Source organism: Haliotis cracherodii, unplaced genomic scaffold (genome assembly GCF_022045235.1).
Source record: "Haliotis cracherodii isolate W230 unplaced genomic scaffold, xgHalCrac1.p SCAF_6, whole genome shotgun sequence".
Taxonomy (NCBI): domain Eukaryota; kingdom Metazoa; phylum Mollusca; class Gastropoda; order Lepetellida; family Haliotidae; genus Haliotis; species Haliotis cracherodii.
Genome location: NW_027266319.1, coordinates 57152547 through 57167373, shown reverse-complemented (window position 1 = coordinate 57167373; position 14827 = coordinate 57152547). Strand labels below are relative to the sequence as shown.

At 43.3% G+C, this 14827-nt stretch overlaps 1 protein-coding gene and 1 pseudogene across 1 annotated transcript; both read right to left on the bottom strand.

Annotated features, from left to right (window-relative positions):
* Positions 1 to 338: 338 nt before the first annotated feature.
* On the bottom strand, positions 339 to 1615 carry LOC139445476 (uncharacterized). Its single transcript, XM_071226619.1, has 2 exons — positions 1568 to 1615; positions 339 to 953 (listed from the first exon to the last, which is right to left on the bottom strand). Exon 2 carries the CDS (start codon positions 946 to 948, stop codon positions 409 to 411), a length of 540 nt encoding a protein of 179 aa, XP_071082720.1. The 5' UTR covers positions 949 to 953; positions 1568 to 1615; the 3' UTR covers positions 339 to 408.
* LOC139445477 (uncharacterized) lies at positions 861 to 4765 on the bottom strand (annotated as a pseudogene).
* Between the last annotated feature and the right edge of the window lie 10062 nt (positions 4766 to 14827).

Below are 14827 nucleotides of genomic sequence, written 5' to 3'. Positions count from 1 at the left end.
AAGCAGATCACACTGCCCGGCCCCATTAGCAAAACCATTGTGCGGCTCCCGCCGCGGACCCAACTGTCAGCTACCGCTTGACAAGACGACTTCCGCCGCCGGGCCCATATACGTGGCAACTGTTTGCCCCAACGTATGTTATTCTACGATTCCCCGGCTGAAAAGTCGGGAAAGACAAGGTTCCCACTGAGAAGCAGGTAACCCCGGAAAGGTTCCCGCTGAAAAGCAGGTAGCCTTAAGCACGAGTATTAATTTGGAAGCAAGTTAATTTGTTACTAGCAGTGTAGCCCACAAGAACCCCGCCACAAAGCACCAGAGTGCTACCCCACACGCGATACGCGGAGATAGCATTGTTGCCCGGCTTGCTTATGCACTGAAAGGAAACACTAACCTGTGGAGATAATATCCTTACTGGCGCAAAACGAGCGCCAGGGCATGCAATAAATTGTCCGTAAACACACACAGTCCTTTGTCACTGAGGTGGACGCCCTCCCAGGCGTACCATGTCTTGTCAGATGCCAGGATCTGGGGATGTGGCACTGTTGTACCGCCGAGCTCTTTGACTCGGTTGGTCAGTCGGCGGTTGATATTCTTCCGCATCCCCTCGATCTTTCGTGGATCCCTGGCATCGTGCCAGTAGCGCCTGGGCAGCATTGAGGATACGATGATCTTGGTGTCAGGAAGCTGGAGTTGTATCCGAAGGATTGATGCCACCATGTCAAGGTAGAGTTGGCTGCCTTTGACCGAGCACAGGTCGTTGGAGCCCAGGTGAATGATGAGGGCTCTGGGGCTGCGCCGTGTCGCCTTGACCTGTGCATCCAGAATGGTGTCCAGCTCCTTCCACCTCATCCCCCCTCGTGCCAGCCATAGCATCCTCGGTTGGTTCGGGCTGGTGCCCTTCAGGAGCAAGTACTGCCGTGCCCTGGCCATGTAGCTGGATCCCACCATCCAAACTGTAAACAATAAGAAGTGTAGTAAGTACCATGAAAGACTATTTGATTTAATTGTGCAACATTGAATTTGTTGGTAGGCGTATGTAAGCATTGTAGCAATCTGATTTCCACCTGCCGTATTGTTGTATGAGGTGTTCAGGCACCCCGTTCATGGCTGCTGATGTGGCTGCCCCAATGCGGAAGGAGTGCGAAGAATAGCAGGCCGTGTTTATGTTGCTGTGTGCTAAGGCCTTTTTTAGGAGTGCCTGGAATTGGTACCTTGTAACGGGGGAATGGTCAAAGTGGACGAATGCATGTTGTGGGCCGGAGGGGCGCGCCTCCAGGTAGTGCTTGATGGCGACTACCGGACATAGCGGATTACCTGGTATAGGTGACATTGTAACTGTTGTCCCCATCCTGTACTGATCAGACTTTGAGTGTGGTAAATGGATTGAAAGCTGCTGGGGGTTGCCCGAGAAGCTTAAATTCTGGATGGCGCAACCTGTTTTTGAGGGTCCAGTTTGGACGAGTTCGCTAACCCTAAAGAAACCGAAGAAGGCTGTGCAGTAGACTGCCTTGAACAGCCTGGCTTCATATGCTGATGAGCATACGTGAGGCAGATTGTTGGTTACTACCTGCAGCAGATCTGCAGTGATCGGTTTTCTGGTGTCTGGTCGGCCCGCTGATTTGTGTAAGCCGGTTACAATCTTGCCTATCAGGAAATGGTTTGTACAGTCGGTGAGCCCGTGGAATTTGTGGTGTGAAGACAGCGCTGCAATGTAAGTCTTGACTGTGTTAGGGGAGTGGTGAGTGACTGACAGATAAGCAATAAAGTTTACGACCTGATCCAGCGGGACTGGCCACACCTCTTGTAGCTGGTGTGCGGACCGGAACTGGTGCAAGGCATTGATGCCTGTTTGGTAAGTGGCCCATGTATTAGTAGACAGAGATTGTTGTAGGAGTCTGCCGGCTTCCTGCCTCAGATCAGCCATATGTTGCACGGGATAGGTGTGGGGTTCTGGTCCGCGGCTGGTGCTGCCTCTCGGAAGCGTTTGAGCTGAAACCTCGAGAGAGCATCGGCAATAGTGTTAGCAGTGGAACATACATACTTTGCCTTAAACATAATATTATATCGGAGACACTGCAGGATTAGGCGACGGAGTAGGCTCATCACTCTGGGGGCCTTGGTTGACTGCTTGTTGATTATTGTTACGACGGCTTGGTTGTCGCAGTAAAAGAGGACCTTTTTGTTTGCGAGTTGCTTGCCCCAGATTTGGATGGCCAGTGTGATGGGGAACAGCTCCAGGAGCGTCAAGTCCCGTGTAGTTCCATCCGTCACCCACCGGGGTGGCCATGCGCCGTTAAACCATTTGCCCTGCATGTAGGCCCCAAAGCCGGCGCCACCCGCTGCGCCTGAAAACAGCTGGAGGAAATCGCTGTCCACCCATAGTTGGTCCTGAAACACTGAAATGCCGTTATAACTCGTAAGAAATGTTAACCACATTTGTAGGTCTTCCTTGACCCAGCTGGTAATCCTAATGTGGTGAAATGGTTGCTTACCTTTGCTAAGCAGATCGATTAGCCTGCGGCTGAATGCCCTTGCCATTGGTATAGCCCTGCACATAAAGTTAAGCTTGCCTATGAGGGACTGAAGGGCCCTTTTTGTGACCTTGATGTTACCTGTTGACAGGATGTCTTGGATTTCCCTTGTTGCCTCCTTGATCTTGGGCTCTGGGATTCTGATCTGCATTGCAATGGTGTCGATTTCCAGCCCTAGGAATGTCAGTTTGGTTGTGGGGCCCACCGTCTTGTCGTGCGCAATAGGAACCCCAAGCTGTTCAAGTGTATTCACGCATCCGTTGAGGTTGTCTGAGCAGTGGCTGGTGCCTGCTGTGCCCCCCGTTAGGAAGTCATCCAGGTAATGCATGACCGGACACGTTGGAAGATGCGATTGCATGCACCATTGCAAGAAGGTACTAAACGTTTCAAATATGGCGCAAGATATGGAGCAGCCAAATGGTAAGCATTTATCGAAATAGAACTCACCTTCGAATCTGATGCCTAGCAGCTCGAAATCGGATGGGTGGACTGGTATAATTCTAAAGGCCGACTGAATGTCGAATTTTGCTAGTAATGCTCCCTTTCCCAGTTGTTGCACCATCTGGGTAGCTTCATCAAATCTGGCGTACACAACGGAGCAGGCCTCTGTGTCTATGAAGTCATTTATAGATTTACCCCTGGGATAGGATAGATGGTGAATTAGACGGAATTCCTCCGCATGCTTACCCAGGTGCTGACCATATCCTGGCTGCTTCTTGGGCACCAGGCCTATTGGGGATACTTGGAGGTTGTCTAGGGGGGTGTCCTTGAAGGGGCCCGCCATCCTGCCAAGGTCGACTTCCTTTTGTAGTTTTTGTTTCGCGTAGCCTGCCGTATCTTGGTGTGTGGCTGATCGCAAGTTTCGTGCCAGGCGACCAGTGCGGCTTCCCTGGAACTCGAGCTTAAAGCCAAAGCTAAAACCTACCCATAAATAATTTGCATCTCTGTAATTGACCCTAGCATATTGGCGTAACCAGGGTGCCATTTCATTGAGATCCACGGGGGAAGGGGCCATTGAATTTACCTGCCTTGCCGGCTGGTTTTCTGTTAGGAAAGGGCTGATTGGGCTTGTATGGGGTCGGTTGGACCCCATTCCCTCGAAAGCAGGTCCTAGAGCTATGGGAATGTTTGCCACACTTACCGCATTTGTGAGTGTACTTACAGTTGACCCTGCTACAGCCAAATTTATTGAAATCCCAGCATACCTGACTGGCGATGTCCCCCTGTACGCGTGTCATTGCGCCCCGTCCGCCTGATTCTGGTTGTAGTACCGGCTGTGTTACCATGTACTTCAGCCACAACTCCCCGTCGATGTTGTCCCAGCGTCGTGAGGGGTCCCTTGACATTCTGTGTCGGAATTGTTGGTCGTAGGTTGACCAGGCATCCCCCCCGAATCGAATTGCCGCCGTTCTTATGGTTTCCATGTAGGACAGCAACCCCTGGGTTGTGCGGACCTCGGAGTGCCTACTAACGTAAGTACACATGAAAATGTGGAAAGCTGAAGTCCAGCTTGCCAGGGACAGGCGCTTTGCTTGCTGTTTTATTGGTTTAAAAATTACCTTACCTGAGGAGTCATACGCCATGGTAATCGTACCGTCCTCGTGACTTCCCTCGATGTTTGGTAGTATTGTGCCGAGGTCGACATACTCGCCACGCCAGATTTTTTCCCTCACCTGTTGTTTGACGTGCGCGTCTATTCCGTCCGCACGGAAGGAAAGGGAATCCCCGTATCCAGCGATGTGATTGGCTGGGGCCGCGTCACCGTCGGCCTCGTTGTGCGCATCGGGGATTCTCCCTATGTTGGGCGAAATGGCGGGAGAACTAAAACCAAGCCTTACCTGTTGGTTTGCGCTAACCGGGCCGGGCGCTGAATGTTCCAGCAACTGGAGTATTTTTCCCAGTTGCTCGTTTACCTGGGTAGCCGAGTTGGCAACCTGCGCGGCATTTACAAGCTGCGCCGATTGTACGTTAATTCTGTTGCCACCTTCGATATTTCCGTAATTGGCAGACTCACCATCAGCTGTTGTCTCCTGTACAATGTGTACTCCCGGGGTTTGTCTTCTGGTTGTCCTGGCCTGCTTGGCTCCCCTCACAAGCTTGTGGTTGACGGTTGCTCTTCTCTTGGGAGGCATCACGAAAAGTCGGGGTGGTGAGTTGGTATTCCACAAGCGTAAATTGTCCCGAGGGTGAAGTTCGGGAGTAGAGCGGAATAAATGCGATACGGCGAGTGCTGAAATAGATAGTATTCAAAGCGTAATCGGCGAAACGGTCGCGATTGTGTAAATGCGATACGGCGAGTGTTGGAATAGATGGTATTCAAAGCGTAATCGGCGAAACGTTCGCGACTGGGTACAAAGGAAACGTAAAATGGGAAAGCGATTAGATACAGTGACACACGTGTGTACTTGGGGAAGGGCTGCTCGCGAATGACGGACTAACAAAGGGCGGGATGATGCTTGCGCGGGATTATTCCCCGGGCACGGTGCCGAGTGTGACGGCCCGGGGTGATTGAGTTACGAGGGGTGATTGGGTTACAGACGTAATTAGCCCATGGTTTGGATACGCGCGATAAAGTCATTTAGTAGTTAGTACTAAATGTAAATAACGCCGTTTTGATTGTTGACATGTCTTTGGTATTCGGATCAGTGTGTGTGTGTGTGTGTGTGTGTGTGTGTGTGTGTGTGTGTGTGTGTGTGTGCATTTCCTAAATCATAAAAAAATTCTACTGGAAGCAGAATCCATGTACGATTCCGACAAAATAACAAGAATGTGTTTATGAATCACTATCAAATAGTAATGACACCAGGTGTTCGCGGAAAGGAAAAGTGTATCAAACTGTGAAAGCAGGAGCCTTTTCACAATACTTTTGTGTTAGGAAAGCCAGCATGTTCAGCGAACAATATATTATTTTGGGTGAAACATGACAAATGATTTCTTTCCCCTTTTTTGTGTGGCACATGTTTTTTCAAAATTATGCCTATCCCTCCCTTCACCCCCGACATACACACCTTAGCAAATATCAAATAAGTAACTAAATCCATGCTGAGAGATGTAACTTTCTTGTTAGTTTCGTATGACTTTGACGCCTTGAAAAAATATTCTTATATAAACTGATCCTTTGAACTCATGACATGCGAGAGTGGATTTTGAAATATCACTTTGATTTATAACATGTAATTGAAACGTCTATTGGGTGGTCAGTTTCATGTTCCCTTCTGATGATCCAGCATCACTATGAAGCGAAGCCACTTTCAAAGGTTGCGTGACATAGATGATGGCTTTAATTTCTAATTGTCAGTTTTCGTTTCATGTCAAGCACCATTCCTTCCACAACAACGCCAGATGTCCACACGTTAAATTCTTTAGAGATACGTAAAGTCGATTTTTTTTCATGGAAGATCTTAAAACGACCTGAGTTTCTTGGACAAGAGTTGCTTGATCTGATGATACATGAGGAGGCTTTGACACTTCAAAGTTTTTTAGAACTATTACTTTTGAGGTTTTACTTTAGTAAATGTCATCCCGAGATTTGGAATATAGTGTCAGGTGAGCAGACTTTATTGGAAAGGTTGCGTGACTTTTAATCCGCACATTCAATGCCTAAATTGATGCGACCGCATACCGACCTAGCCCTGTGAACATCCGGGTTAAAATGTGTCTTCAGCAACCCATGCTTGTCGTAAGAGGCGACTATGGGGATCGAATGGTCAGATTCGCTGACTTGGTTAATGCATGTCATCGTATCCTGTTTGCGTAGATCGATGCTCATGATATCAAGCACAGTATGTCCAGATTCGATTATTTACAAACCGCTGTGACATAGCTGGAATATTGGTGAGTGCGGCATTAAACAACAAACAAACAAACGTACCAAATGACCTGTTCACTCTCATAATAACACATGGTTCAGTAGGGATATGACACGAGTTAATCTATAGTGATGCTACTGCGTGCAACCTGTTTCTGTAATTACCTTTAATATTTTATCAAATCTCAGCTGCATGTACAGAGAATTATATTCAGCGCGATTGCAAGAGCCCTCGATGGAATCTAGGTATGTTGAGAACAAATATATCATAGGGTTATTTCTATGTACGTAGAATCTACATGTTTTCTATATCATGAAATTAATTCTTTAGCTGCGAAACGAAACCATCCAATTGGCTCCGATTCAACGCGCAATGTAAGACAACTTTGCTGTAATCAAAAACATTGATTATCACTATTCTCTGCCTCACACTGTCATCACTCATGTTTTCAAGTATTTGATGAATTTGACAGTAGATATTCTATTTCCACCGTCCGATGTCACTGACAAAACAATGGTACACATTTCTTGAAAGTTCAGTTAGGATGTCTCTAAATAGTAGTAATATTGATCAGTATTCCTTGTGTAATATCCACAAAAACACATCTACTTTGCTTATTGGTAATACTTTGAGATGGATCAAAGAGTAATACATTGTCATATGCTGAGTTGTTTTCGAGAGCCTCTGGCTGTGACATAACCAGAGACGTTGAAAGATGGTACGTTAAACCCCATTTCACCTCAACACTTCTTCACTTCTTCAGAGGGTGTGTTGCCAGACACATTACACATATTATACCACGGCAAGATCAAAGGAAGCCAGAGTTAAAAAAGTCCGTAGATAGTTCATGACTTCTCAGTGATTAAAAAGATGGGATTTATTGGTTTGTGAGATTGTCGAATGACTCGGAGTGACAATCATTGTTGCAAAAAATATTTTGATAATTTTTCTATGTTTAAAAAAAAGTAATCGCGTTTAGTTTTGTCCTAGGTTCCAGGCAAAACGTAATTTCCACTAAATTAAAGAACTGCGATGGTAAAGTATGCGTGTTCTGCAAAATAACATGTATTTTATGTTCCCCTCATTCTATATTTTATTAAAGCACTTTAGCTGAAATACTGAATGATGGCCTGTTTTTCCTTGGAGGGAGTCGTCCATCGGGTTTTACAACAAAAGCACTGGACCAAAGATGGTGAGAAGTGACCTGCTTGTTTCAACGAAGAGGATCGAATCCGATTAAACCATTCATGACCATTAGTCATCTATTTTTGTTGGAAATGTAAATGTTTCCCGTGATATATAAAGTTTTATTTTCAAGAACGAACCATAAATCGTTAGAAAGCTGGATCTATGTGTGCACGGTCACTTGGTCATATTCATCTAAAACAAAGTTTCTAGAAAACATCGGAAAGGAGCCATCTCGTTAAAAGTTCAAAACATGAAAGCATTGAATGAGTAGTATCTAGTTGTCATAAGATCATTACAATTTTAAAGGTTTTGCTCATTTGCTCCAAGGTATAGCTTGATCAGGGTGACAACATTCAAGACTTGCGTAACGCTTTCAAGAGGTTTTATGGCAGACAGACATGTAGAGGACAAATTTGATGTATCGGAGACAAATATGATGTGCAATGCATTTCCGTATTTTGACTTGTATCATATGTTCCCGTGTCATGTGAACAATTGACTCCTTCAATGTGTGACGGTTGCTACCGGTGGGTCAGGATACGTTAACCTTTTCGCAAACGACTGACATCCTCATCATAAATACATGCTTATGATCTAGTCCGAAACGTACAATGGCATTTTGTAAAGTTTTATTATGATTTTAGGAAATGTTTTTGTAACTTGTATTTACATTATGCTAATCCTGTGGGGTAAAAAAGGGCCCGTATCATACCTTGTTCATTATACAGGAAACGATCAGCCAAAGCAGAATTTACTTCAAACGTTTTTCATAAACAAACCTATTTCATGCGGTCAGCATATTGTCATGGAGTGCTAAAGGAACCGTGATAGACTTCACCTGACCATCATTCATACATTTCTCATTATCTTGATATTACCAGCCTGCTGGGGGTGTTGACATGGCTGCCGTGACAGCTCTTGGGACACACGTGAAAGGTCGAGGTCATAATGGCGTCATTGGAACCTGAAGGCTTGACGTGTCTGGTTTGAAAGGGTTTTGTCGCTTTTATTGAAGTCGATCGTTTGTCATATTATTTTATTTGTTCAAGAGTTAATACCAACCGTAAGACATCCTCGGTTATCCAGGCTATTACACTACTGGGCAAAATAAAGTACACACTCATGCTTGATGATGGCTAAAATGAAGCAAGCAGAATATGTTTCGGGTATCATAGTTGTCTTTAGCCTTTACTTTGCAGTGTTTCGGCGACTGTTTTCTGCCCAGAAATGTTTTCGATAACGTTTGTAATTTGTTCTCAAATCAAATTTTCATTTAAATACTTTCTTTTGCCCGGCAGTGCATCCATTCTATTATGACGAATACTCTAGACCCATTTGCCAGCAAAGCTTCAATTTGGAATTGACGTCACTACCTCTTTTCACGGACCCAGCAGAGAATTTCCCTCTCTCATGCGTGTAAATAATATCACACAAAGGGAATCAGTATACGTTATGTCATTTCCTTTTTCTTTCACGTTTAATGTATAACTGAATCACGGCTACGTGTATTTAGTCCTGAATTACTTCTTACTTCTGTTCAAAATTACAAAAAGTAGTACAATGCATGTAATAGAATTTCATAACTCATTTGTAACACTGACACATTGTTAAGCATTTCTCTGTTGCAAGCTTTATTCATGATCATATGTCAACAAAGATATCAATGATATGAAAAGTTATGAAAAGTTATGTTTTTTATCAAATCTGAAACAATTTCGGTTTGCAACAAGTAAACGACTCCTGTAAGTGTTCAAATGGTTTAATTTGCCATACTGCCTTCAAAAAATCCGTAATTTCATAAAAAAAACATGAACATGCCAACATTTCAATTTACAAATCAATAGCGTGTGTGTCCACCACTGGTTGCGATGCAAGCAACACATCTTCGTCTCATGGAATGGGCGTCGCACAAAGTCCTGTGGGATATCTGTCCATATCTGCTTGAGCATGTTTTGATGTTCCTGGAGTGTCTGTGGAACACGTTGTTGCCAATCCATCTCATCCAACATGTGATCGATTGGTGAGAGATCAGAAGAGCGAGCTGGCCAGGGGATGACATTCACGTTGTTTTGTTGAAGAGATCCTGAACAAGTTGAGCAATATGAGGCCGGGCGTTGTCATGTTGAAAGGTAATGCCTGGGTCATGACGACGCAAAAACGGTAAAACAACAGGGTCGATGATCTCATCGCGGTAGCGCTGTCCATTGAGATTTTCCTCAAGCACTATCAAATGGGTCCTCTGTCTTGCTGTAATCCAAACCCATAGCATAACACTGCCGCCCCCGAACTTATCTTCTTCCATGACACAACGATTGACGTTACGTTCACTTCGACTTCGGTACACTCGAATCCGTCCATCGCTGTGGCTGAGGTGAAAACGAGACTTTTCAGTAAATAAAACTTGTCCCCACTGCATGGCCGTCCAGCATTAGACGCTGTCTTCACCACTTTAGACGTCCTTGACGGTGGTTTCCTGTCAAAATGGGACGTCTGGCAGGTATTCTGGCGACAATCCCTGCACATCTGAGGCAACGACATACGGTTTGTGAGGATATTCGTCGAAGGCCAGGGATGCTTCTTGCAGTCACTGTTGCTGGCTGGAATCGATTTCGTAGGTGTGTTTTTCGAATCCAGTTGTCTTGTTGATTATTGGTTACGCATGGCCTGCCACTCCGAGGATGGTCTCTGACTGCATTCGTCTGTTGCCAACGTTGCAATAAACACAAACTGGTGTTTCTGTGGACGTTAAATTGTCTGGCAACATCACGTTGACTCGATCCTGCTTCAAGCATACCAATGGCTCGCAGACGCTCCTTAAACAATGCAGATGGAATCCCGTAAACGCACATGTTTTTATACCCATTCTTGGGTAGTGAAATGCATGGGGCTTGCATAAAAGTCAACTTTTGCATGGAATGCATGCGTTTCTGTAGCAGTTGCGTTTTTGTGACTTGATTCCATACATGTACTACAATACTGAAAACCAAACTGAACATGTTTGAAAAATACACTAAAATATTGGTGTCACAGGAACATTTGTTGTTGAGTATATCATTTTACAATGAAGGGAGTAGGGAGATAACGAGTCTACGAACATTCGGTGCATTGCGGTACACCACAATACAAAAAACGTCTTGGAAAGTTATCAAACTCAGAACAATTTATTCACTCAGAGCATATAATCCGTCATTCCTAATAGGTCGGATAACAAAATAGTCAGTCTGTGTTGACTGCAGCTGCAGAAATTAAAGCACTGTAGTTTTAAGGTGTTGAATTGCATGTAACCGTCATGTGTCAGTTAATTAGGTCGATGATTAAACATAAAATGTGCTTCTCCGTGTGGCCAACATAGCATATAAAATGCATGAAATCAATGTTTCATAGATTTGAAGCAATCCAACGCACTGGTTGAGATTTTCTGTGATATTGTACGCGTCTTTACCTTAATTTAAAGGTATCGATAATCAACATCCTCTGCCTCGTAATATGAACTGAAATTGATTTTCTCACAAGTTAGTTTATGCTTCATCCTGTTCATCCTTGATCATAGAAATGAAAATGTTTATATGTCCACCATCCTAAATTGAATTCGGAGAGACAACGTGAAAATTGACTGCAAGGATGTCCGTTGAAAGAATTGTCATGAAATTGTTCGATAACCCTGGTTTAAAACCTAAATATTGATATTTACCCATATTAAGTGGGGCCAAGACGTTTACTTAAGCCCCAGGTATATCGATAATTAGTTATTGCTCAACAACCATCAATTAGCCAATCCCCTTCCTATGATTTACCCACCTGAACAAGACATAAAGGAGACCCATGAAACTGGCTGATCTGTGACAAATAGTTCTCCACAAGACTGTATGATCATGACAAGAGTGATGTATGGGCTTGTATTGGGATAAGATATGTGTCCAGATGCAGCTGCAAAGCCAGATATTCTGTTAATTCAAACTGTGAATCGAAACATTAAAAAAATATAAAAATAAAACACCTTGCAATGTATTTTTGTATGCCAGGCATTTTATTTTATTGTTTCTACAGTCTGAAGCAGACAATGTACGCCCCTCCGTCCACCCCAGATATAAAGCGGTCGGTCTCTTATATTGACCAGTACAGTAATAATAAAAATATTATAATCTTATGGTCTTATTAACTTAATCCTGTCTAAAAATATGTCACAAACTGAGAATCAATGGCACTGACAATGTCAAAATATCTTGTAATCTCTGGTCTTGAGCCACAATGTTCCCAGAATATTCTAATATCTCTGGTTATATCATAGTCACATGACCCTTGAAAAACAGCTCATTATTACAGGTGGACGTCTTCTGTTGAAATTAGACTAGTAAATACAATTCAGTTAGACCGTGCAAAACAGCAGACGAAAGATTTATCATTACTTAAGACGAAATACATTTTTACTGGTATCTTTTATGTATGATTTTGATATATGCACAGTGCAGTATTCATGATCATACACAATAAAGAGTTCGGGGATCTAAGAACTTTTTTTCAAGCAAACAACACCACATTCCATCGTTTTTACAGTTTAATCTCACTATGTATTTGCAATAATCTTGAACGCGACGTTTGGCAGGGCTCAGATAAGAAACTTGAAATCGAGAGAGTATGCATGCTCTCAGTCTTGCATTAAGTGTAAACACTGCGGCATCGTAAAGGTTGGGAGCATCAGTAATAAACCAATTTTCAATCTTGTCGCAGCATTGATCATCACAGCTTCTACTGTTATACATTCCTTAGATACCGAATCATATTCTTGATTGTTTACCAGAGTTTAGTACCGGTTTAAATATGTTCATGAACAGTGTTTCTTTCTCCTCGCGAATCGAAATCTTACAGTTTCCATTTCAACACTGATTAATGAGTCCACTCGTGCTTAAGCACCGTACGTTCTGATCCTTTATCTGTTGGTAATGTACCATGTGGAAAAGGAAACTTTAATATTGTTTCCATGTTACAAACTGCAGACGTAAAATCTATTCCCTTTGAAAAAAATAAACATTTCCTAAATATGTCAGTGTTTTGTTATAAAATGACAACATCTAGACTAAATGACATCGATATCTGTATCAGACTGCTTAAATGACAAATTGACCAAACAAGCAAGAACCAGACATCCATAAAACTAACAAGTGTGGTTGAAAATAAATGATTTGTCAATAAACAGACTGACAATCCTCATCACCATTCCTACTGAATCGTCTCCAAATGAGGCGACATAGCGTTAAAGAGTACCAAGAAGTGGCGGTATGTTCATGGCGGACATCGTTCATGTTATCTAGGAGTGGTACAATACAAAGATGGGAAATGGCTGAGGGATCAATCATTGCCCTGGAACAACATCCATGTAATCACTTGGAGCCCAATCCTAAAAATCATTTATCCTGTCTGTGAAAGCTTTATCAACTAACACGAGGCCACGTTTATCTTCAAGAGAGTGTTTTCCAACAGGGTCCATCTGAAAGCCCCTACTCTGGCCCTCCTTCTCCCTCCCCTTTCACGCATTGATCTCCAGCGTCAGGACACATGCCCCACCGGGATCACTCTAGCCACTCAACAGAACCTTCTTTGGAGGACATTTACCTTCTGTATCATAGACCATCAGATATTGATCCAGAATCTGCTTAGATAACATTGTGTTTTGGGTGAACGATAACAATCAAGATCTATAGAAACTATGTCGATGAACTGAATTTAAGTTGTGGTATTGGCACGTAGTTGAGAAAGTGAGATGTGAAGCAAACTCACACCAACAGATGAACTTCACTATCATCGAAGTATTTGATCCAGAGTATCTCAGGGGCTGTTTCGGAAGTGTACAAAAGCATATGTTTAACATCCGTCTGAATATATTTCTGAACAATTTGCTGTGAAGTGATGTGTCCCTTGGAAACCTATGGTTGTTGGTTCGAATCCCAGATTAGTCCTGATTATGTTCCTGTGGTTTCACTAAAGTCGTAAGACCTGCATCACTTCAGGCCTCCCTCCGAAATTATGTTGAAACGCCGTGATGTGACTGGACTCTTGTTGAAAGTGGCACTTAACACACTCACTCACTACAAAGCAAAGTTGGGGGTAGATCGGGCGAGGGAGTGAATGTGGTCTGTTGATAGTCTTATCTTAATCAAACAAACCAGTGATTGAAACCATGAGAAACCATCACGCCATCGGGACGTTTTGACACGCAGTCAACCAGTAAAATGCATCCAATCAGTTTTAGTCGTTGGATATTCCTGAGGTAATGGGGACCTTTTCTTCACCGAAAACCTCAAATATAGAATTGTTTACATTATATGATGAACAAATTAAACTAAAATCGACTCAACTATGATGTCACAATTATAATATTTTGCGAGGACGGTTCAATGTTTATTTTTACAAATTGCCTTAGTGAAAATTTAAGTCATTTTGCACAGCAGATACATATGTACATGAGGGGACTACAGTAACTGTTAGAAATTCAATCTTACGTTGTGTGAATATTGTTGGTTGAATAATTCCAGGCTATTCTAAATGTCAATATGCATGAGATAGACTTCCATATGGTTTGGCAATCAGAGGAATAAAAAATCGTTTTTTTGCATACAGTGTAACAGATAAAATAAAAACAACACAAAATGGAAAAGCGTTCAGGGGAAGGTAAACGAAATATGACATACTGAAAGGAGCATATTTGATCTGTTATTCTTCATACAACTTCTCCCTGTGGGGATTCCGGTTTTAGGATAAGTCCCCAGCAACCTATGCTGGCCGCAATAGATCGGGTGGACAGGCTCGGTGACTTGATTGATAGTGGGTCATCGTCTGCTCACAATATCAATCATAGGGTTTGGTAGTCATGGCTCGATCATATAGCTGGAATTCTGATGAGGACGGCGTTAAACAAAAAAGAAAAGAAAAAAGACAAGACAAATGAAGTACATGTCATCAACTACAATCATGCGTCAACTTAAAACTTGTTGCACGAGGCAACAACGGAAACATCGACTTACATGACAGAAGCCGTCTCGGAATTAGGGTCCGAATAGATCCCCAGTACAGATGCTTGTCTAGAGCTGACTTAATTAGGATCGGGTGGCCACGATCTTTGTCTTGGCTGAGTTTCCTGTCATCATCCCCTTAATAATACCAGTTTCAATGTGTGATCGTGATCACTCGCAGATAGTGTGACCTTTGCAAGAGGGCGTTGATGGTTGTTCATGATGTCAGTCACTGGTTTGCCTGACACACACTCGGGCATTTCCAGGCAGCTGTGATGTAGCTGGACTACTA